The sequence below is a fragment of the Sorex araneus genome, chromosome 4 (genome assembly GCF_027595985.1).
Source record: "Sorex araneus isolate mSorAra2 chromosome 4, mSorAra2.pri, whole genome shotgun sequence".
NCBI classification, from domain to species: domain Eukaryota; kingdom Metazoa; phylum Chordata; class Mammalia; order Eulipotyphla; family Soricidae; genus Sorex; species Sorex araneus.
Window position 1 is genome coordinate 16,746,994 of NC_073305.1, and position 23,073 is coordinate 16,770,066.

The 23,073-nt window shown below is 55.5% G+C and overlaps 1 protein-coding gene across 3 annotated transcripts in view; it reads right to left on the reverse strand.

Annotated features, from left to right (window-relative positions):
- Nucleotides 1-4,093: 4,093 nt before the first annotated feature.
- TBC1D5 (TBC1 domain family member 5) overlaps nucleotides 4,094-23,073 on the reverse strand; it is a 536,851-nt gene continuing 517,871 nt past the window's right edge. For all 3 annotated transcript variants that reach the window (XM_055135278.1, XM_055135279.1, XM_055135277.1), the window contains 3 exons: nucleotides 11,118-11,197; nucleotides 10,061-10,204; nucleotides 4,094-7,932 (listed from right to left, as the gene is read on the reverse strand). In XM_055135278.1, coding sequence (XP_054991253.1) covers nucleotides 7,630-7,932; nucleotides 10,061-10,204; nucleotides 11,118-11,197 — 527 coding nt within the window. In that variant the 3' untranslated portion in view covers nucleotides 4,094-7,629. The remainder of the gene's footprint in view (nucleotides 7,933-10,060; nucleotides 10,205-11,117; nucleotides 11,198-23,073) is intronic.

Below are 23,073 nucleotides of genomic sequence, written 5' to 3' on the forward strand. Positions count from 1 at the left end.
GTTCTGTGTGCGGCGCCCTGGGGATTGCCGCGGTGTTGGTGAGGTAGCAGGTGCAGCTGGAAAGAGTCGTGCTATCCTGCTATCTCTGCCGGCTCAGCCTCCCCCCTGCAGGCCATTTTGTGGCTGCAGATGGTTTCCAGGAGGCCCTTCCTGTGGCGACTGGGTGTAGCTTTTCCTCGCCTCGCTCGGGCCTTCCAGGAGGCTCCTCCCGGGAAGGCGTCACAGCCAGGCCTCTGACGTCATTTCTCAAAGTGCTCGAAGCTACTTGAGGCAAAAATCTGCTCTCGGGGTTAAGCCACCGACATCTTGGGCCAATGCTGGCCTGTGCAACAGAGGGGGGTGGGGTTTGCTTCATGCAGGATGTGGTCAAGAAAGTTCCAGAAAGACACCTGATCGAGCACACCTTATTTTTCTGCTGAGAAGTTGGTGTCAGAAGGGGATTGGGGCTCCCCAGAGTCCCCATATGGGTTGGGACCGACCCGGGCTAAGCCGGAGGGAGGCAGGGAAGGCTCCTGTGGGCAGCCCGGACCCGAGCTGGGAGTGTGGCAGACAAGGTCCCCCCACCCCAAGCCCCCCTCTCTGCATCTCCCCCAGGCCGAGCCTGACCTTTGCTCTGCCAAGGGGCGGGGACAGGAAGGGTGACCTCTGCCTGGCCCCGCTGAGCCAGCTCTCACCTGTGGTTAGCGAGCTGTCTGCGAGCAGAGGCTTCCTCCGAAAGCCCCGGATTCTCTGAATCTCGGAGGTGCTGCTTCTGAGAAAGCCCCGTGACAGCCTTCCTCATCTCACGCACGCAGTGTGGGAGCGGCGTGGCCTTAGGTGGTCAGGAGGCGCCGGCCACGGCGTGGGGCCCAGGACAAGCTCTGACAATGGCTCTGTCTCATCCCCGGGGAGCCTGAGGCCATCCCCAAATCTCGCTGTTCACTGCAAGGGGAAAGGGAGGCAGTTCTGAGGAGCAGGGTTGCTGGTGGGTGGGTGGCTTGCTGCCCTCCTCTCCCCTGCCCTCCTGGGGGGCCTCAGGGTGACTGCAGATGGCAGCGGGGGACAGACAGGCCCGGTGTCACTTGTATAGTCTCTGAGAAGTGCCAAGCGTGATATCCCGAGCCGTGTTCCAGAGAAGGGATGAAGGCTCCTGAGTTCCTGATTGTGCTCGGAGTGGCCTGAGAGGGCCCGGGCGTGGCTTCTCCGGGGTTGGGGCAAAGAGACGGACTCAGGGCACTGCTGGGCACCCGTGTCCACTGGGCATTCTCACTTCCCCCAGGGTTCGGGGACGCCTCATCGCCATCCGTCCCCGTCCCCAGTCTCTTCGACGTTGGGCTCAGGCTTTGAGGGAACGAAAAAGCAAAGAGTGACAGTGACGGGGGGGAAAATAAAATCTGAGATGGATTTTCAAACTCGAGAGAGCAGGGGGTTTCCCAGATCCTCGAGGCCACGGACTCATCTCCCTGTCCCCCACTAACCCGCTCATGACTCAGGCTCCAGTGGTCTGAGCTCAAGGCGGTGCCAGGGAAATGTGGTCTCTCTGAGTCGCGGCCCGCGCTTCCCAAAGAGCCCGTGGCACAACTCCCCAAGAAAAGATCCATTCATTTGGACAGGCCCTGACTAAGAACATTGGGGAAGGGCTCGGTTCCCTCCTGCAGGGCAGATTCTCCCCCGGAGGCCGGATTCTTGTCAGGTTCGGTTCTCGGGGCTTTACACACCTGGATGAGAGAACACCACAGGCCCTCTTTCCAAGGAGGGACCTGTGGGCCAGAGAGCTGACTCAAAGGCCACCAGAGCCTTGGCTGAATCCCAGACACAGCATGACGGTCCTCTGAGCACTGCAACTTCGTACCCCCACCCCCACCCCCTCAGCCGAAACACAAATGCAAATTCTGGTTTGTAGGGCTGCGGAAAATGTGTGGGCCCAAGGGGAGGGAGTTGAGAGGAGACGAGTCCTGGGGGGGAAGACAGGGCAAGGCATCCGTTACTGCCAGCCAGCCCCAAACCCAGTGTCTTAAAACCACAGTTCCACACCTCAGGAGTACACTGTGTCTGCGCCGTCGTGAGGCAAAGGCTCCCTTTCTCAGGCCTTCGGAGTCTCCCGTGGGCGTCTCTGGGAGCTGCTGAGGTTCCTGGCAGTGCAGTGACTGAGTTCATGGAGACAGGAGAGAGAAGCTCCCCTTCTGATGACCGTCCATCCGGACCCGGAGACGGGCAGTGCCTCCATATTCGATTGGCTAAGAAGTCACAGAGCCACGAGCCAAGGGGCTGCTGATGCGAGGTGGGGAAGAGCTTGGGGGGGGGGGCGGCATATACACTCGGAACCCACACAGGAGGCTGTCTGGAGACATCGGCCGCTGCCGACTCTAAAGGGCAGGCGTTGGTCTACACAGTGGGCTGCGGCCTGGCCGCTGCTCCTCGGGAGAGGACGTCCAGTCAGCACGCTTGGTCTTCCCAGGAGGCCAGGGCCAGTCATCAGTTTCATCTAGATGCTTCTAGAACATCGCTGACTCTGTCTTTCCCCTCCCTTTGACCCAGGTGGCCTGTGGCTCCCTCCTTCAGTGGCAATGGGTGTGTGTCTGTGGGGGGAGTGGCTGGTTTCTCTCCAGGCGCTCTTGGACCCCAGACACCAGGCTGTAAGGGTGCCCAGGTCACAACAGGAGGCCCTTGCAGAGGTGCCAGTGACGGGCTTTGCAGTCTCAGCATCGACCTTCCCATGTGAGTCTGACATCATGGCAGCAGTGACAGGCCACGCCCACCTTGCTCTTCGGACAAGCCAAGGTGGATACCGCCAGGTGGGGGTCTGAGCACCTGGGTCAGCGTTCACCCTGAGCAGAGTGAGGGGCCTGGAGAGAGCAGCAGCCATCGGTGGCGCTGTAACAGGGAACACGTGGAGGGGCGGCCTGCGAGAGGGGGTGGGGGGGTGGGGGGGACAGGACGACCCCCACGCTGGGGGCTTGCAGAGAGACCCTGGGCCAGAAGATGCAGATGCAGCAAGACACGGAATCAGGGGAGCGAGGCCGCTGACCGGGCCCGCGTGAGTCCAAGGCCTGGGCTGTAGTGGGGGAGGGGGCGCGGGGAGGGACGAGAGTCTCTTCTAGCTCCTGAAACCTTGCCCAGGTGAGCCTGAGGAAAGGGATCCTGGGAGGAAGGGGTGTCAGCGGGAGGCTGAGCCAGTGTGGACTGGGTGGGGGGGCCCACTGCCCCTCAGAGGGTCCTGGCAGGGAGGCCATGCGGCCGCCCAGCCTGCAGGGGGCACTGCTGCCAGAAGGAGTAGTTTCCTCCCTGTCCTGGAGGGCTCAGGTGAGAGCAGCCAGGAGGGTGGGGGGCTTCCAGAGGGAGGGAGAAGCGCGTGTCTCTGCTGCCAGGGGCAGGGGGTGGGTGAGCTCAATGTGTGCGGCCGCTATGGGCCTGACACACTGTCCCTGCGTGCCAGGCCCTGTGCCACACCCCCGAGAGGAGGGAAGGTCCCCCCTGTGGGCTAGTCTGAGGACGGACCGAGGAGAAGGTGGCCCAAGGTCGCCCCACTGGCTGCCCCGTGTTCCCCACAAGCCCAGGACATCCCCTTCCCTTCCCAGGCAGAGGCCCGCCCCTCCCCCATTCCCGCCCCCCCCCCCCCCGTGAATGGGTGGGAAGCTTCGGGTCAAACCCAAGGGACAGGGGGAGCATGTTGTTGGGGCCACCCCGTGTCACCTCTGGGGCCTGCAGGTCAAACTGGGCTCTACAGGGTGGGCCCTGAGGTCAGCGGAGCTGTGGCCTCGCAGACGTCAGCATCCTCTCTGAAGCCGCCCTGCACTCCTCCCCACCCCCCATCCGCTCCATGAGCCGTGGTGCTCAACCTCACCCCGCCTTGGGCAGGGCTGGCGGCCACCCTCAGCTCCAGGGCAGAGGCAGAGGCCTAGGCCACTGGCTCAGGCTGGAGAGGAAGGGCACTGTGGGGTGAGTGTGGGCCAGAGGGGCAGCTGGGCCGCCCTCTGCGGGTGGGCTCTGCTCCCCCTTGGCCAAGAGTGCTCAAGCCCCCCCTCAGGAAACTGGCCGCAACAGCACCTTTGCACACCGTCCCCCCCACCCCCGCCGCCACCCGGCCCCCTGAAACAAGTCAAGCTACTTTCTCAGTTCCACGTTAGTCTTTTATTATAACCATACTGAATGGGAGCACTGTGCCAAAAGGATGTAACTTCTTAAATCAACATGAATTACAGTATAGAGATGAATGGGGAGGGGGAGGGGAGAGGGAAAAACCCCCCAACAGGATATAAATGGCACAACTGAGTATTCTGTGAATCAAACTAATTGTACCGAGGTGAGAAAAATGATGATGGCTTTGACATCAGAGTGGCCTCGGGCCTGCTGACAGACACGTCCTAGTTCTTTTGTAACACTATCATGAAAGAGGGCTGTGGAAAGTAACACTGAGGAAGCAAGGGCGACCTCTCCCTGCTGCCCTGTCCCCAGTGCCCGGGCCACCTGGGGTCAGCTGTGCATTGGGGGAGGAGGGGTGGAACGCCTTGGGCCGCACAGGGCAACCCCAGGCCCCACGGGGCAATGAGTCTCCGGGTGGAACCATCCCGGGACAGCTGCTTCACTAGAAAACAAACACAAAAAACGAATCTGGGTCAACTCCGACAACCTGACACAGGGGCTTGTAGTTGTTTGTCACCGCCGACAGCACAGAGGGGCCATTCTTGCTCCTGGCGGGAGTCCACACCCGGAGACTCGACGGGCACAGTTCCGCTGGGTCACATCACAGAGGCAGGCCCCGGGACGGCCCGCGCTAGTCTCTGCTCGCTCGCATTCCTCCCACAGCCTGGCAGGTCTCCCCAGATCCTGGGAGGTCTACCCAGATAGCCATGACCGTGGAAGGTCACCTTGGGAAGCGTTAGCCGGAAGGAAATGTTGGAAGTTATCATATGCCCCCGGGCATCCGCAGAAGGTAAGGCAAAGCCATGGTGACCGTCTTTCTCTCATCTCACAACTCTCTCACAGGAGGGACAGAGAGTTTGTAATTCAGATTTTCAAGCTGACCAGAGAGGAATGCATGAAACACAGGGAGATGTATATATATATATAAAAAAAAAAGTAGGGGGGGGGTCGATGATGGTGGGAATTAATCTAAATTTTCTGACATATAAAAGATATTTAACTAGCAATAATCAAAACATGAAAGGTTCCACTGATTAAATGTGTGAAGGAAAATGGAAAAAATAAGATTTCATATATTCAGGATTCTTAAAAAGTGCAATGAAACATAAGTACCTGATAACGCAATAAAAAAACAAAAAACAAAGGAAGGGGCACATTCTCTGTAATGGCACTCACTGGAGCTAAGGAAAAGCAAAGAATGCTGGACCAGGAGGAATAAACTCGCACCTTTTACAAGAGCTGAGACAGTCTGCAATTCCCTTCCCTTGGGGCTGAGGGGAACTTGAGGGGGGGGCTTCTCTCTGCCCCTTGCCCTGTGTCCCCTGCTTCATTCCTCTGCGGGACTTGAGGGGGCAACCTGTGGGAAGCCTCCAGTGAGAAATGCTCCCGATTCTTCTTGGGGGGCCCCAACTTGGAAGCACAGGAGGGGCCTGCCCTGAGCATGTGGGCGGGGCGGGGTTTTTGTCAGGAACCAGGGAACGTCAACCCAAGAGAAGCCCTAAAGCATCACCCTGGTGGGGGGGTTGTCCCACGTGTGGCTGGTGGGACTCAGCCTGACACCAGCGAGCACTTGGTGCACAGGGGGATGCTTGGGGAGGGGCAGAAGACTCGAGGCCGGCTCCTGGGGGCGATGGGGTCTGGGGTCTTCTGGAGTCTCGGTCCCAGCAGGGCCCACCTGGGCCGGCACCACACTCTCGCCTCAGGACGGGGCACACTGTCGCCCCCAAGGCCAGGTCTGACCACTGTCTGGCAGCCACAGAGCCCCTGACACTGCGGGAACGTTCCCTGGTGTCCTGGTGACATCAGCGCACCAAGTCAGCCCCCAGACGAGCTGAGCGGAGCGGCTGGGAGCCAGGTGCGGCATCGTGGCAGGCCAGGCAGCCCCGTGGCCTCTGCCAAGCCCCCCTCTCGGGCTGCCTCACTTCTCTGTAAGAGTTCGAGAAGAGGCTGAGGAGCGAATGGGAACCGTCTGCAGAGCCGACTCTTCAGCCATCGCTCTTTTCTTGGGGAGCGGGTGGGCCATCGCGCCCTCCTCACCTTCGGCTGCAGAGAAACACCCAGCTGGCACAGGGAGGGGTGTAAACAGTGGTGGCTCCTTCCCCCCCATGGCTGTTCCCTGGTTGCGGGGCAGCTTCCACGGCCCGGAGGCCTCACCTCGCTCAGAGAAGCCCAAGGCCCAGCCACCCCGAGGCGCAGAGGGAGGGGCAGCGAGCCTGTCCCCTCAGAATTCCAGAGGGAGGAACATGGCCCTCTGGGGGCCCTTCAGCCGAAGGGGAGGGACAGCTCGGGGCTTTGTACCCGTGTGCCTGCCCCGCCGCCCACAGGCGAGGGACGATTCTCTTCTGCATCCATCAAGGCACCGATTCAGAACCCCGGCCCGGCCCTGGTGCTGGCAATGCACCGCCCAGCCGGGCCAGGCCCTGCGTCTCCTTCATGTGGTTGCCCACAAGAAGGGCATGTGAAATCCTGCATCCTCCTGGCATCTGGAATGTTCCCTGGCACGCCTTGCTTCCTGCCACCGGGCCCCCAGACTGAATTCCCTATTTGCTCCCGAAGGCCCCAGGGGCTGGGTGGGGGGGGGGGGAGGGAGCCGGTCTTTCCCCCTTTTACTCCTCAGCGGAGAAGTACAATCAGAAATGCAACCAGAAAATCGGACTGGATGATGGAATGAACGGTGTTTGTCCCGGAGGGTCAGGGCTCACGGATTCCGAGTTAAGAAAGGAATATTCTCCCCACATCGGGAATCAGGGCGGCCAAGACTGACCTTGCTTTCTGGCTGCACAAGATGCTAAGAGGGAGACCCCAGGGCTGAGGGAGGGACCGTGACCGTGACGGCCAGTCGGTGGGGTCTGAGGACCGGAAATGTATTCTCTCACGGAAGAGGAACGCTAAGCCACCTGACAACCAGACACAGAGCCGGAGCCCAGAGCCTGTTTCTGGGAGGCCAGGGGTGGCAGGTTTTTTTCGTTCTGTTTTCTTTTCCAGTTCTGGAATTCACAAGTTCTAGTTGATTCTATTGCATTTGACTGTATGGCTTCCCAACGGGAGGCAGGAAACGGGTTGAGAGATAGACACTTGCAAAGAGGAAGTTCCCTTTGGAGGTCCATCAGGTTTCCTAGGCCTGGGGGTCGGGATGGGGGATGGGGGGTGGGGGGGTGAGAAGAGCAGGAACCATCCTGTCTCCCCTGAAACTCTCAGTGGGGGGGGAGCCGCCATGCCCTCTGAGCTGGGGCAGGGAGCACGGAGGAAAAGTGAGTTTCCGGGTGGTCTGGTCTTTTCCCGACCGCGAGTGTGACACTGGGTCCGAGCTGGGGCTCGACGGGGAGGGTCGGGCCCAGACGCCTTTCGGCGCTTTGGCTCTTCACGGACACCAAGGGGCTGCCCCGCGGTCACAGGCAAGTGGGGAAGAGTCGTTGGCTTCAGAGGGGACCCCGTGGGATGGGGTGGGGTGGGGGCCTCAGGAGGGCCTCGGGGCAGCTCCCCTCCGGGCAGGCCGCGAGGCCGGGGTCAGATGTCCAGGGGGCTCACGATGGTGAAGCCAGAGTCCTTGCTGTGGCCGCTGCTGTCGTCGTCCGGGCTGGAGCTGGGGTTGCTGGAGGAGGCGGAGGCTGAGCCCATCAGCGGGTCGGAGAAGAGCAGGGGTGTGCGGGCCAGGGCCTCGCCTCTGCCCGACGCACTCCTGAGGGCACGGAGAGGCTGGGCCTGGCCGGGGAAGGGCCCCCTGGCACTGCCCGCCTCCTCTTCCTTGGAAACCAGGATGAAGCCGTCGGCGCTCCCTCGGTCGCTGAGCCCGGGCGCTTCCGGAGGGGCCTGGGAAGGAGGGGAGGGAGGAGAGGTGAGCGGAGGGGACAGGCAGCCTGCCGGGAGGAGGAAGGCCACGAGGCGCCTCTAGGCCCCGGGAGCGGGAGCTGGTTTCGCAGCTCAGGGGCCTCCCAGGCTAGCTCTGGGGGGCTTCGGGGAGAGGGGTTCCCTGGGGCAAAGGCACGATCTGGTATGTTCTACAGACTCAGAAACCAGGATTGACCGCTGCCGAGGATCATGGCCAAAAGGGGACATGACGCTTGAGTCTAGAGCTGTTTCCTAATCTTCCGGAGCAACCCCAAAATGAAAGACATGAAATCAAACAAGCATTAAAAGCGGCCTTTCTCTGGAGGGGCGGGGGTACCGGGGATGAAAGTGGGCGTCAGGCGTGTGCTGCGGGTGCGGGGCTGCACCCCTGCATTCTGGAGGCCTGGCCGAGGTGTGCGGTGAGGAGCAGAGACTCTCCCGCCGGCTCTGGGCCGGGTGTCAAGCAGCCACCGTCTGACCAAGGGTTGTTGCCAACAGTCGCCTGGCAGGGGTGCCAGCCCCCAGGCTCTCCTGCCGCATCCGCGTGGTTGGGTGAGGGGTCCTAAATCCAACTGGGTGTGCAGAGGCCCGTGGCGGCAGGAGCAGCTGGGCCCGGGGTAGCAGCTGCTTGTGGACTGCGGGCAAAGCTGGCGAACTTGGGAGAGAATTCAGGCCCTCTCTGATTTCCCACACCCCGCCCTCGGGAACACGGGCTGCGGGGGGCCAGGGTCCAAGCGGCGGCTCAGCTGCCTCTCGGCTCTGACAGTCCCAAAGCTGTGAAGATCTGAGTGTGCCCTTAAGGTGTGCAGGGAGGGGCTGGAGTGATGGCACAGAGGGTAAGGCGCTTGCCTTGCACGTGGCCTACCCGAGTTCGATCCCAGGCACCCCATATGGTCCCCCAGGCATTGCCAGGAGTAATTCCTGAGTGCAGAGCCAGGAGTAACCCCTGAGCATTGCTGGGTGTGACCCAAAAAGCAAAAAACAAACAAACAAAACATGCGCAGGGAAACAACAAGCCAGGAGCCTTCCGGCATGCCTGGTGGAGCTCAGAGCCCTGGTGTCACGAGCCACAGGGTCACGGGGACACGTGGGAGGGAAGGGCTGCCCTGTGGGGGTCCCATCCTGTTCCCCAGTGAGGGGTGTCCAGGTGGCTGGGCTGCCCCTGGGGGAATTCTCCCTGGCACAAGCATACGGAGGGACCCTCGGGGCTGGGCCCTTGGTCACAGACCTGTCCCGAGGTGCACACTGGGAAACCCTGGCCTTCTCCTACCGCAAGGCGGCTGCAGGGCCTCTGAGGTGGGCGATGGAGAGCAGGTACCCGGCGCCACTTCCTCAACTACAGAACACCACAATGACCTGGCTTAGAGCAGGGAGCGGCCTGGGAGAGAACCGCCAGAGAGGGCTGCCGGTGGCCAGGGCCTGGCCTGGAGCGGCCACTGTAGGGGCGAGTTCAGATCCCGGGGCGCAGGGCCGGGGAGGGAGTACAACGGGCAGGGCACTTGCCTGACATGCTGCAGACCTGGGTTCGATCCCCGGCACCACACATGGTCCCCTGAGCCTCCTCTGAGCACAGTGCCAGGAGCAAGCCCTGAGCACCACCAACATGGAAACAAACAAATCCCAGGTTCCCCGTGGGTGCCAGGCAGAACCCCAGTGGCTCTGTAGCCTGTGCTCCTCGGTACGGCAGTCAGATGTGGACAGGTATCACTCCCCCCCACACACAAAAATATCGGGGATGTGCCCACCCGGGTGTGTACCGCGCACGGCCAGAAAAATGCAGCCTCTCGCGGGCACAGGTGTGAATGTTGTAGCGCCTTCCACGATACCCTGAGCCCGTGTCCCCGTGAGCTGGGAATAAAGGGGTGGGAACCTGGGGGGGGGGGGGCGCCCAGGGCCGAGCTCCATAGCCTGGTGTGTGACCCCAACCATCGCCGTGACCCCTGCAGCCACAGAGGGCGCGGGGAGGGGAATGAGCTCAACAACCAGAACCACGGGCGGGAGTGGCAGGACCGAGAGAGGGAGGCCCCGTTCACGGCGCCTTGGGACCTGGTGCACTGACTCTTGGGAGGCCGGGTAGGTGGGTGGCCCGGGGCCCGGCGAGGGCCAGTACCTGCTCCTCGGGCCCAGGCGCGCGGGGGCCCTGGCCCTGGCCGCTGGAGCAGTAGTGGTCGTCGGCGATGGTGATCTGCTCGTTCTCCTCCGCTTCCAGCTGGCTCTGGTTGAAGCGCAGGGAACCTTTCAGAATGTCTTTGATCTGTTTTCAAAGAAGACGGAATGAAAAAAAAAGATGAATGAGCTGGGCTTGAAATGCGAACCCTCTAAGACGTTCTGAACCGGACTTGCCACTGCCCATCTTATTACTTTTTTTTTTTTATAGTAGGAATATAAATAGAGTTCCCAAGGCCCAGAAATAACAGTGGGAAGTGCGAACTGATCAAAGCCATCGACTAATTAATAACCAAGGGACATCTTAGTCCTCCCAGCGAGGTTCTCACAGGGTGAGACAGGAGGCTGTGTGTGTGTGTGATTCCTTGAGAGTTGTTTATTTTATTCCTTTTTGGGGTAGGAGTGTTTGGCCACACCCAGGGTATTCAGGGGGATCATATGTGGGACTGAGGGGCGGAGATGGGGTGGCAACATGCAGGGCAGGCACCCTAAACCCCTGTACTATCTTGCCCACCCCTTGACAGTCGCCTTAACGCCGGAAGCACCATTTTCTGCTCGCTCAGGCCCACTCAACAGCCCCCAGCCCCGGCATCTTTCACCCCAGCTCGGGTGGCCACTGACACAGGCAGACACTTGAGGGTGCCCGGGGATCTATTTGCTGACGTTTTTTCTGTGTTTAGTCACCCGAGGGCTGTGAGCGTGGGCCTCTGGGTAGGGATTTGGAGGGACCTGAGCTCCAGAATGACACAATGTGGCGGTGAGTCAACACGGATCACCCTGGCTCTGGGAGACGGGCAGCGAATGGGTTTCTTGGGAGGAGGGACGATGCTGGGACCTGAGAAACTGTTTGGGGCTGGACGTGAGTCACAGTCACGAGACGGAGAAAGAGGAAGGAGAGATTCAGCAGGGGCGGACGGGCCCTGGGCCTCCTATCAGGGCAGGCCAGGCCGGACGGTGGCCCGAAAGGGTGGCCTGTGGGACGCAGACAGCCATCGACATACCTGCTTTAACCCTGCCAGGGAAACCAGAATTTGGTCTTCTTTCTCCAAATTTTCTTGTAGTATCACATCTTGAATAGTTCCTAGAAATCACAAGGATGACACTTTAGCACACGTATTCTGAGCAGAACTTTACTTGCGGCTGCCCCACCATCAGGTCAGCTTGGGAATTTTTTTTTATCTGCATTTTCAAGCAACTACTCCCGCCAAGAATGCTGTGCCAAGCTGCAGGCCAGGGGCGCCCGGCATGGATATCAGGCAGCAGAGCGCGGGCTGCATGGTCTTCCTGCCCCCGTGGCCCACAATGGCTGTGTCCCTGCTTCCCTGGGGAGATCAGCACATCTCCTGCTGACCCGGGGCGTGCTCACGGAGCAGCCTACAAGAACCACGACAGGAAGCAGGCTCTTTGCCTATCAACATCTGTCTCCCCACCTTTTTTTTGTTTTTAACTTGATCCACTGTGAGATAAAGGTACAAGCTCTCATGTTTGAGTTTCAATCATACAGTGATGGAACACCCATCCCTCCACCAGTGCACATTCTCCACCACCAATGTCTCCAGTATACCTCCTGTTTCCCACCTTCCCCCTGTCTCCATGGCAGACAATTTCCCCCATACTCTCTCTACTTTTGGACACTGTGGTTTGCAATACAGATTCTGAGAGGTTATCACTTTTGGTCCTTTATCTACTTTCAGCACACAATTGTACAAGAAAAAAACCTCCAACCCCGTCAAAAGAAATGAACAGAAGCTTCCTCAAAAAAGAAAGACAAATAGCCAAGAGGCACATGAAAAAAATGCTCCACATAGGGAATCATCAGGGAGATGCAAATCAAAACAACAATGAGATATCGTCTCACACCACAGAGACTGGTACACATTCAAAGGAACAAATGCAACCAGTGCTGGCGTGGATGTGGGGGAAAAAGGACGTGCTTTCACTGTCCTTACTTTTGTGGCTGCACGTACCACCCTATTTCCCCAGTGCCAGATGACAACACCGAGAAGCTGTGATGTAAATGCTCAACAGAATGCTAGTCTGCCTTTTCCCAAAAGGCCCATGTGTGCCTTTGTGGACAGCAGCATGGATCTTGAGGTGAGGATGCTACGTGAAATAAGTGAGGCAGCGAGAGAAAACTGCTGGCTGGTCTCACTCACAGGTGGAATAAAGTAACTAAAAGTTCATGAAGTAACTAAAGCCAACTGGCAAAGCCCCAACAAACCCAGCTCCTGGAGGCAGTAAACATGGTGGTGGTTCCCAGAGGGAAAGAGGAGGGGATGGGTAGGATGGAAGAAAGAGCAGGAGGGGTGGGAAAGGCATGGAAGAGGGAGGGAGGGATAATTTTAATCCTGAGTCAAGGGGAGGGTCAGGAGCAGAAACACTCCTGCCTGCTCTGGGCTGGAAGTTTTTTTTTTTTTTAAAGATTATTATGATTATTATTTTTTATGAACACAGCCCCGACTGGGTGCTCCCCTGACTGGGGGACAAGAAGGGGCACGAAAACGGTGGCCATTCCCTCCCATGTGTCCTCGTGCCTCTGTGGCTCATCCCCTGCCACCAAGGGCCTGAGCTCACCTCTCTCCAGTCCTGCCACGCAGAATGTGTCTCGAGAAAGCAAGCAACCTATTCTTAATTAAAAACAAATTGCACATCCTCTTGCAAGAAAAACACAAAAACAAAAAAACAAATCCCAAAGCTGGAAATTTAACATGGAACTGTATGGTGGGGGTTCCAGTATGCAGAGGTGTGCAGCTCAACCCTTGGGATTATGACATAAAGTTGAAAAATAAAAAAACCAATGATATACCAACAAAGTTCATGAGAAAAAACCCCAAACCAAAAAGACATGTTTTGGGAGCCAGGAAAACAGTACAATGGGTAGGGTGCTTGCCTTGCAGCATGCAACCAACTCAGGTTCAATCCTTGGCGTCCCATATGGTGCCCAGACCTTCCAGGAGAAATTTCTAAGCAAAGAGCCATGAGGAACCCTTGAGCATTGCAAGGAATACCCCACACTCCCACCAAAAGGGCACATTTCTGAAGTCAAGTGATACCACAATGCACAGCACAGCTATTGCTTTGTGTGTGTGTGTGCGCGTGTGCATGTGTGTGCATGTGTGTGCGTGTGTGTGTGTGCGTGTGTGTGTGTGTGTGTGTGAGAGAGAGAGAGAGAGAGAGAGAGAGAGAGAGAGAGAGAGAGAGAGAGAGAGAGAGAGAGAGAAGAAATTCAGTGTTGTGAACCAATTAAAAAAAAACCTATTTTAAAAAATAGGGTATAGCAATGATGTGAGGAAGACAGTGATGCAGTGGAGCAGACAGTGTGATGCGGTAGAGTATGAACCCACAGTTCCAGGCCTGGCCCAGAAGGCAGGAAACACAGGGCCGAGCTTGGTGAACGGGCAAATGTGAGGCTGAACAGGCACTGGACCCTGGGCCTTGTACATGCCAGGCATGTGGCTCTACCACTGGAATTACAAGTTTTTACTGTTGCATCAACAAGCACACACGGGCAACACTCTGAAACCTGGACTTCCAAACACTGCTATTTAAATACTTTTTAAACAGAAGAGACCCTGAATTGCTGAAGCCATGCTGAAATATGTAAGACTGGGAGGTATCTCATTATCTAATTTGGAACTGTTCTCTAAAGCAGCGGGACCCAGGTGTGCGGGACCTGGGGTTGAGATCTCCAAGGCTACTCGGATTGGGACTGGGTCTCTTCCACCCAGATCCCGCATTTTCCAGTAGCTAGGCAGTTACACCCAGAAACTGCCCCTGGCCTGTGTAATCCCACCAACAGCCAATATCCAGAGACTATAAAACTAAGTTCCCGGAAGAGAGTAATGCAGAGTCTCTTGCCCCCATGCCTGCTGTCTTCACCGGGCCCCTCGGAGGGGACGGGTTACGTTTCCCTCCCTGCCCCGAGCAGAGCCTTGACAGTTGAAGACCTCCGGAACCCAGCCACAGCCATGCTCAAGGCCCCTCTCCACACGTTTGGATGAGCCTCACGCATGAAGGAACTGACTGGCAGAGGAACCCAGGTGTGCGGGACCCAAGGCTGAGATCTCCAAGGCTGCTTGGATTGGGACTGGGCCTCTTCCACCCAGATCCCCCATTTTCCAGTAGCTAGGCAGTCACACCCAGAAAGTGCCCCCAGCGCTGTGTAATCCCATCAACGGCCAACATCTAGACACTATAAAACCAAGTGCCTGCATCGTGACCATGCGATATCTGATAGTCTAGTTCTCCCTCTTGGAGAACCTGATAAGCTACCGAGAGTCTACTGCCCACACGGGAGAGCTTGGCAAACTCCCTGTGGTGTATTCATATCCCAAATACAGTAAAAGATATATACATACCTCTCGGAGAGCCTGGCAAGCTACCGAGAGTATCCTGCCCGCACTGCTGAGCCTGGCAAGCTACCCGTGGTGTATTCGATATGCCAAAACCAGTAATGATAGGTCTCATTGCCTTGGCCCTGAAAGGGCCTCCAATCATTGGGGAAAGATGAATAAGGGAGGCTGCTAAAATCTCAGGGTTGAGTTTAATAGAGATGTTACTGGTGCCCGCTCGAGTAAATCGACAAACAATGGGATGACAGTGTCAGTGACAGTGATACTCTAAACCTATAGTGATCAAACTGTATGGTACTGGACAAAAAGACAGTCTCTCTGGTCAATGGGTCAGAGTCAAATAGCCAAGGACAAAACCCCATAGCTATGGGCAGTTAATTTTCAACAAAGAAGCTGAAAACATGAAGTGGAGTAAAGATAGCCTCTTTATTGAACGGTGCTGGGAAAACTGGATAAAAACATGTGAAAAAAAATTAAAATTAGGTCCATATCTCACACCTTACACAAAAGCCAACTCAAAGTGAATCAAAGTCCTTGAGGTCAGACCGGAATCTATAAAGCACACAGGTAGAAAACAGCAAGATCTGGATCTCAAGAGGGGTCTTGACGATATGATGCTTTTGGCAAAGATAAAAGAATAACAAATAAGCAAATAGGACCACATCCTATTCCTATAGTTTCTGCATGGCAAAAGAAACACAGGCTAAAACAGATAACTGAAGGGAAAAAAATATTCACATTCAATACATCAGATAGAAGGTATTGATATGCAGGACATATAAAAGACTCAGAAAGATCAACCACCACTACCACCACCACCACAACCAAAAAATCCAAAATCCCTATAAAAACGGGGAGAGAAAATGAACAGATGAACAGATATGTAGGCGGATGGCTGACAGGCACAGAAAAAAAATGCTCATCATCATTTATCAATAAGGAAATCCAAATCAAGATGACAATGAGATACCATCTCATATCAGTCAGAATGGCACACATCAAAAATAGTAGCAATCCGTGTTGGTGGGTGTTGTGGTTAAAAAGGAATGCTCACCCACTGCTGGAGGGAACGCTGTTAGGTTGAACCCAGGTGGAACAGCACGCAGGGCTCTCGGTGAACTTAGCTGCCACACAACTCATCAAGTTCACTTTTGGGAATCTACCCCCTGAACACAAAAACATTCACTCAAAAGGACACATATACATTGCTATTCATTGTAGCACTTAGGATAGTAGCTAAGAGATGGGAGTCAACCTCGGTGCCGAAGGACAGATGAGAATGAAGAATAGATACACAATGGAGTACTATGCAGCTGGCTGCAAGGAATGAGGAAATAATATAATTTGCGGCAATGATGAACTGGAAGATATCATGTTAAGTGACGTAAGCCGAAAGAAGAAGGTCAAATACAGGATGATCTCACTTATCTGCCGAATATGGAATAACTGGGTGAGGGAAAGGAATACAGTAAAGGGGAGATGCCGAGATCAATCTTGACCCCAGAATATAGGGAGAAGAAAAGAGAAAGAAATTGAGGGGGGGCGGGATAAAGAAATGCAAAAGGGAAGTAATGGGGGCCTAGGGGTCAGAGACCTTGGGGGTACTGATAATGTGGGGGAGTGGTATAGCTATATATCCAAACACAACATGACAACATGAGTTTGCCAGGTTCTGCCGTATAGGCGAGATACTCTTGGTAGAGCCTGGCAAGCTACCCGTGGGGTATTCGATATGCCAAAAACAGTAACAAGTCTCACAATGGAGACGTTATCGGTGCCCACTTGAGCAAATTAGTGAGCAACGAGATGGCAGTGACAGTGACAACATGAGATCCAAATTACAACCACCAAATTTTCAAATGTTTACTGTTTCATACTTTTGGGCCACACCCCTGGCTCTGTGCTCAGGGATCATTCCTGGCAGGGCTGGGGGGGGGGTGGGCATATAGGATGCTGGGGATTGAACCTGGGTCAGCTGCATGCAAGGCAAGTGCCCTACCCACTGTACTATTGCTCCGACCCCAAACTTTAGAATATTTAAAATGTGCCTGCCAAGGTGGCAGGCTGGTGGGGGCAGGGAGGAATCTGGGATCACTAATTGAGGGAATTTGACACTGGCGGTGGGATTGGTGCCAGAACATTATACGTCTAGAATTCAACTGTCAGTGAGTTTACAAATCACGATGTTTTTAATTAAATAGAGAAATGTACCAACAAAGAAGCGTTTTGAGTAAGGGGCCAGGTAATGTCTCACAGCAATGGTGCTGCATCCCGCCTGGCAATTTCTTATCCTCCTTAAGACAAATGTACCCAGAAACCCACGAGGGGCCCTTTCAACAGGGTGCAGCAGCCGCCTCGTTCGGGGGCTTCTGAGGAAGAAGGTCTGCTGTGAAACCAGAAAGCGAGACGAGTGAGAATGGAAGCATGGATGCAATTAGAGAGGAAATGTTTTCACTTTCCTCCTAGGCTTGTGACGATTTGCTCTCTCCCAAAGCAAACAGCAACAACACTAACAACAACACCCGATTCACTCAGCACGTCATTAAAAACAACCAACCACAGCACAGTGATAAACAGTTCCGGAGGCCTTTCGGCACCTGGAAGAGGCCAAATTTCCGTGGCTTTTCCGGCACAGCCAGAGAGCCTGAGGGTTGCCAGGCAGCACAGCACAGGCGGAGAAGGCTCTGTCCCACTGCCCCTGAGAAGAAGCCTCAGCAATGGTCTAGAAGGTTCTGCCTCATAGAGATGGCATCTGCATTTCTATGTTCATTGCAGCACTGTTTACAATAGCCAGAATCTGGAAAAAACCAGAGTGCCCCAAAACAGATGACTGGTTAAAGAAACTCTGGTACATCTACACAATGGAATACTATGTAGCTGTCAGAAAACATGAAGTTATGAAATTTGCATATAAATGGATCAACATGGAAAGTATCATGTTGAGTGAAATGAGTCAGAAAGAAAGAGACAGACATAGAAAGATTGCACTCATATGTGGAATATAATGTAACTGAGAAGTACAAGTTGGCAACGATGCAACTTCTGGCAGATGTCTCTCTGGACTTAGTTACTAAAATACTAAATTACAGAAACCCAAAACCGTGAGGCCGCTAAGTGCAGTCACTCGACCTCATACCTCTTCATTCCCAGCAATGGAAAACAAATTATCAAATGCTTCCTTTTCAGCAGGTCCGACTTTAGGGGGGAGACTCTCCAAACAATAACAGTGAGTTTTGTTGAAATATTGAATGTAATCAAAGTGAAAGTAAAGTGAAACTTATCAGTTACCCAGGCGGGGGGGAGGCTAGGGGTGTGGGGGGGCTAGGGGTGTGGGGGGACGGGATGGAGCTATACTGTGATTCTTGGTGGTGGAATATGTGCACTGGTGAAGGGATGGGTGTTCGAGCATTGTATAACTGAGAATTAAACCTGAAAACTTTGTAACTTTCCACATGGAGACTCAATAAAAAGATAAAAAAATAAAATAAAATAAATAAATAATTTTTTTTTTAAAAAAAGAAGGTTCTGCCTCAGCCCCTGATGCGCAGAGGCAGCCTGAGGGGAGGAGACGGCTTCTTGGGTCCCGAGTAGTCAGGAGCCGCCACAGCCCTGGGGGCCAAGGGCAGCACAGCATGGGGCAGGTCAGAGAACACTCTGGAAAACAAAGGCACGGGCTCAGTCCCCTGCCCACCTACCCAGCTGTCTGCCGTGAACAAAGCCTGCAGCAGAGGGCTCAGCCGAACCGCCCGGTGTAAAGATGGGGCCTCTGAACTGCAGCGACAACTGAAGGCCTGTGGGTCCCTGGCCACACACAGGCCGAAGGGTAGAGTGTGGCTTGGGTGGGGTGGGGACGGTGCCCCAGGGACAGAGTGGAGCCTGGCGAGGACCCACGGGGCACTCGGAGGCTCTTGCTCGTCGTACATCCTAGGGGCCATCGGGCATCTGCCACCGTCCCGGCGTGCAGCAGGGCAGAGGGCTGGTCTTCCCGGGGCCGAGGCTACTGTAAGCTGTGTGTGCACCCTCTGGGGGGCTCTGTGCCGAAGGGTGCGGAGAGGGAGGGCGAGTCCTTGGCGGTGGGATCTGGGCACCCGTAGGCGCAGGGATGTCCCCTGGGCGTGAGGCCTGAACATCCAGAGAGCCAGCGAGCCTCGCCCTCCTAGGCCGGTGTCTCTGTTCTGCGGAGATCCTGGCACTGGCCCACCCACTCAAGGTGGGGGATATGTCAGTGGCGGGGGGCGAGGGGGGGCGCCAGGGGGAGCTGGTGGTGTGGGCAGGAGGGCCGGGCTGGAAAGAGGGGCCTGACTGCCAGCTGAATCGGGCACAGGCTCGGTGCTCGAGGAGAGAACCCTCCTCCCCGTGCTCTCTCTCGCCACAAGCACGCACAGCCAACAGGCCTCACGACGGCACCGATCTTAGGTCTAAAGAGGGGGCGCCCCCACGCCCACCTCCTCACCCCATTCACTCAGGCAGCACTGGACTCGCCTTTCCTGGCTCCCACGGCCTGTCGGGGGTGGGGTGGGGGGAGGCACAGCTCTGGCCCAGGAGGTGGGAAAGAACCCCCGGGGCTCCGTCAGGGCCCATGGGCCTCTCCATTTTTGCTGCTTGAGAAGCTGGCGGGGGGGGGGGGGGCCGCTGGGAGGGGGGGCGGGGTGCAGCTTCGGGTGCCACTCCCGTGGAGCTGCCAGCCTCTGCCACGCTTCCCAATCCGAAGCCCAAATCCTACCCCTGACTCTTTGCATCTATCAGTCGGGGGGTTTTATGCTCATAGTAGCACTGTAGCATTGCTGTCCCGTTGTTACCGATTTGCTCGAGCGGGCACCAGTAACGTCTCCATTGTGAGACTTGTTGGTACTGTATTTGGCATATCGAATACACCATGGGGAGCTTGCCAGGCTCTGCTGTGCGGGCGGGATACTCTCGGTAGCTTGCCGGGCTCTCTGAGAGGGATGGAGGAATGGAACCGGGGTCTGCTGCGTGCAAGGCAAACGCCCTACCCGCTGTGCTATCGCTCCAGTCCATGTTTGTAGTAGCTATTTTATAGTTCATAGCACCCACCTATAGACTGGGTGGCCTAAAACGAAGGAAAAGTGGGGTCAACTCTGGAGTCAGACACCACGGGTGGACACTGAGCCTTGGCTCTGCCCACCCCACATGGCATTCTTCCCCATGCTCGGAAGTCAAACAGCTTCCTCCATCGTGCCCGCCACTGGTGAGGGTGACCCTGGGGCAGCGTGTCAGCACTGTGGCATGAAAGACTATTTCCGGTTGCATCTTTTGGCATGGACTGGACGGGAATTTGGGTGGTGGGAAGGGAACGACACAGCCAAACTGTTACACAGGATGTAAAGCAACCAGGTCCCCTAAGGAAAGGCCCCCACCCCGCCCCCTCTTCTCCAGCATGCAGAAAACGTTTTATTGCAGGCTGGTTTGGGCCCGAGGGGCACAGTGCAGTGTGGGGCCCCCGGGGAGGGAGAGGTGCCCAGCGCTGGGCTTCATCAGAGGGACAGGCTCACCTACCAGAAACTTTCTTTTTTTTTAATGGGGTCAGATATTCCCTTTCAGAATGCTGAATAAATTTATCTGAATTTATTTTCAGATAAAAATAAAATTGGAGTTTCTCCCCTGAAAACCCACCTGGACATAAAAGTCTCACTCAATTTTAATAATAAACCCCAGCTGGGAGAATCAACTAAGCCAACCCGTTTCAATTTCAAGAGAAATCCAGAAATCCTAACACGAAGAAATGTTCTTCAGAGACTGTTAAAATAGTCTGGATACAGATTTTTTTTTCTTTTTTCCATTTTACTCACAGAATACTGACCTTGTAAATCCTTTACCCACCAGTTCCATTAATGCATTCAAGACAGCATTTATGAACACGGAGCACGAGAGAAGCTCCCCTGAGGGCTGCTGCTTAAAGAATGTCGAGCCTGCGGATGACGGCAGGCTTTTGGCAGCGTGCAGGGAACAGAGAGCCCTCTGCCCGGGTTCAGCTGCACCCAGGGCCGGGACAGGGGGTTAGGAACACGCTAGTAGGGTTACGGATACATGAACTGAATTTTGCCCGAACGGACTTTAGGTTCTCTTGTTTCTGCCCCATGAAATCCGTGCAGGGCCACTAAGAGCAGACCTGGGGGCTGTGAGAAAAAAAAAAAAAAACCAAGAAAACTTTGGGCTCCACATCAGACCTGCTCCCTCAGAATCCTCCATTTCACCCACTCCTCTTCCCTAAGGGATTCTGCAACCCTCCCTTAAGTGCGCTATTCAAAAGTTTAAAATAATTATAAAAAGCTTTTATCACAGCATGGTCGAAAGAAAATTGGCTGGTGATCACCTTATGTTTCTTGGTCGTGACAATGCCACCAGTTAGCTGCTTTATCGAACATTTGCAAAGAACTCCGCTGAAAGCTTGGTACTTTCAGCGGAGTTCAGACTGATAAAGTTTTTGCAGAGGCAAATGAACAGATTTTCAAAAATGGTCTTTTTTTTCTCTGCTTTTTGGGTCACCCCCGGCGATGCTGGGAATCTAACCTGGGTTGGCCGCATGCAAGGCAAGTGCCCTACCCACAGTGCTATCACTCCAGCCCCCAAATGGCTCCTCTTACAGCTAATGTTGCTTGTTCAGGGGTCACACCTGACAGTGCTCAGGGATCACTCCTGGCAGGGTTCAGGGGTCCACGGGGAGTGGGGGAGAAGGGTATGCAGGATTGAACTTGAGTCAGCCGCGTGCAACGTAACTGCTGCACCAGCTGTACCATCACTCCGGCCCCACTTACAGCTAATTTTTGCCTAAATACGATGACAAGTGCCAAAGCAACTGGTGAATGCAATGAAAGCAGAAGATAAAACCCTACTATTGGTTTGAGGGCAAGCTCCGGAGAAGCCACAGAGAGGAAAAAAAGCCAAGGCTCAGCTTAGGGGGGACTGGATTCTTGTTTCCAGCCAGCTGCGTGCCACTCAGATCCTCCGGGCCGTGGTTTTTTCATCCGTGAGACAGAGAACAGCTGGGCATGTTCTAGGGCTCCTATGTCAACACTAAAATCCACCGAGCTAGAGATCCTTCAGCAAGAGCCTGGGAAACCCAACTGCCCTCCATCCACTGCACAGGACTCTCCGCGGTTGGCACGAACCACCGTGGAGAGGGCAACATGCCGGAAGCCAGGGGCTGCAGAGCAAAGGGCGCCGGGAGCAGCTGGGGGCACTAGAGGCCAATCGAGTCAGGAGTCAGGAGCTCCGCCCCCCGGTGTCAACAGCTGGCAGCTCGGCCCAGCTGCTCCTGGATTGGGAGGTGCAGGCGGCGCCCCCACGTGCAATTAAGTGTGAAGTAAGGCAAAGCTAAAAATAGCCCCAGCTCAGTCACAGAGGTTACCGCTGTCAATGGCTTTCAACTCGACTGTCAGGTTGACAGCCAGGGGAGTAACTATAGCAACAGAAAAATGAGCGTGTTAAAAGAAAAAAAAAAAGTCTTTCGAAGCTAATGGGGAAAGTTTGATTCACATTCAAACATGGACTCTCAAGTTCTGTTGTGAAATCTACGAAGTCAAGCTAGCTGGCTTTTCTCTTGTTTGTTTGGGTTTGGGTCACTCCCCAGGGTGCTCCCGGCTTGCTCCGGGCTCACTCCGGGGCTCTGCACTCAGAGACCACTCCTGGCAGTGCTGGGGTGGTTGGGGGGATGCTGGGGATCAAACCCAGGTCGGCTCCATGCGAGGCGAGCACCTTATCCACTCTACTATTTCTCGGGCCCACATCAAATCGTTCTCGTTCGTGTAGGTGGTAAAATCGGGATTTTGGTAGTCTGGGTAAGATACACACTTGAAGTCCTGTTTTTATTCTGAGAGGGCCGCCCCTTGCTGTGCTGTGGCATCACTCCTGGCTGGACGGGGGAACCATATGTGGCGTCAGGGACTGAATTTAGATGGGCTGTGTGCAAGGCAAGGGCCCTACCTGCTGCCTCACCCCTGCCAATCTCTCCAACCCCAGCAGGTTATGTCAGGTAAACCAGGAGACACTGCTAACCTGCCTGTGCTCTTGCCTCTGTAATTCAAGCATGCGCGAGCAAATGCGTTTTCATACTTTTTAACTGTGAAGGGTTCCCCACCCCCCGTGCATTTATTCTCTCAGCTACAAACATCGCTTTGAGCCGTACCCGACATTTTAAGATGCAAGTAAGGTGTCTGAAGAAAACAAAGGGTGATAGGGAACTCTCTTGACATGAAAGGAACTTAGCAAGGGAAGTTTCACCTCAGGAAATGACACCCCCTGATTAAGTCTCACGTTTCCCCCCCTAACTCCACCACTCCACCCTACACCCCTGTGTAGGTCCCCACAAACCACCTGTGGCCCAGCGCATGAGGGAACGCATGAGGCAACACCCAGTTCTGATGGGGCTGTTCCTGCTCCAAGAACTCAACTCCCGTCTGAGGAACCGACATCCCCGCCTCTTCCTGCATCGCTGGACAGAGGGATAGTCCGCCTCAAGGCCACTGGTCCCAGCTGTCCCGCTGGAACTGGCCCTGGTGCCACCCACAACTGCCTCGCAGGCTGGCTGGGACTCAGGAGCTGCCCTGAGAACCCAGTTCAGAGTGAAGCAGGGAAAGGCGAGGAT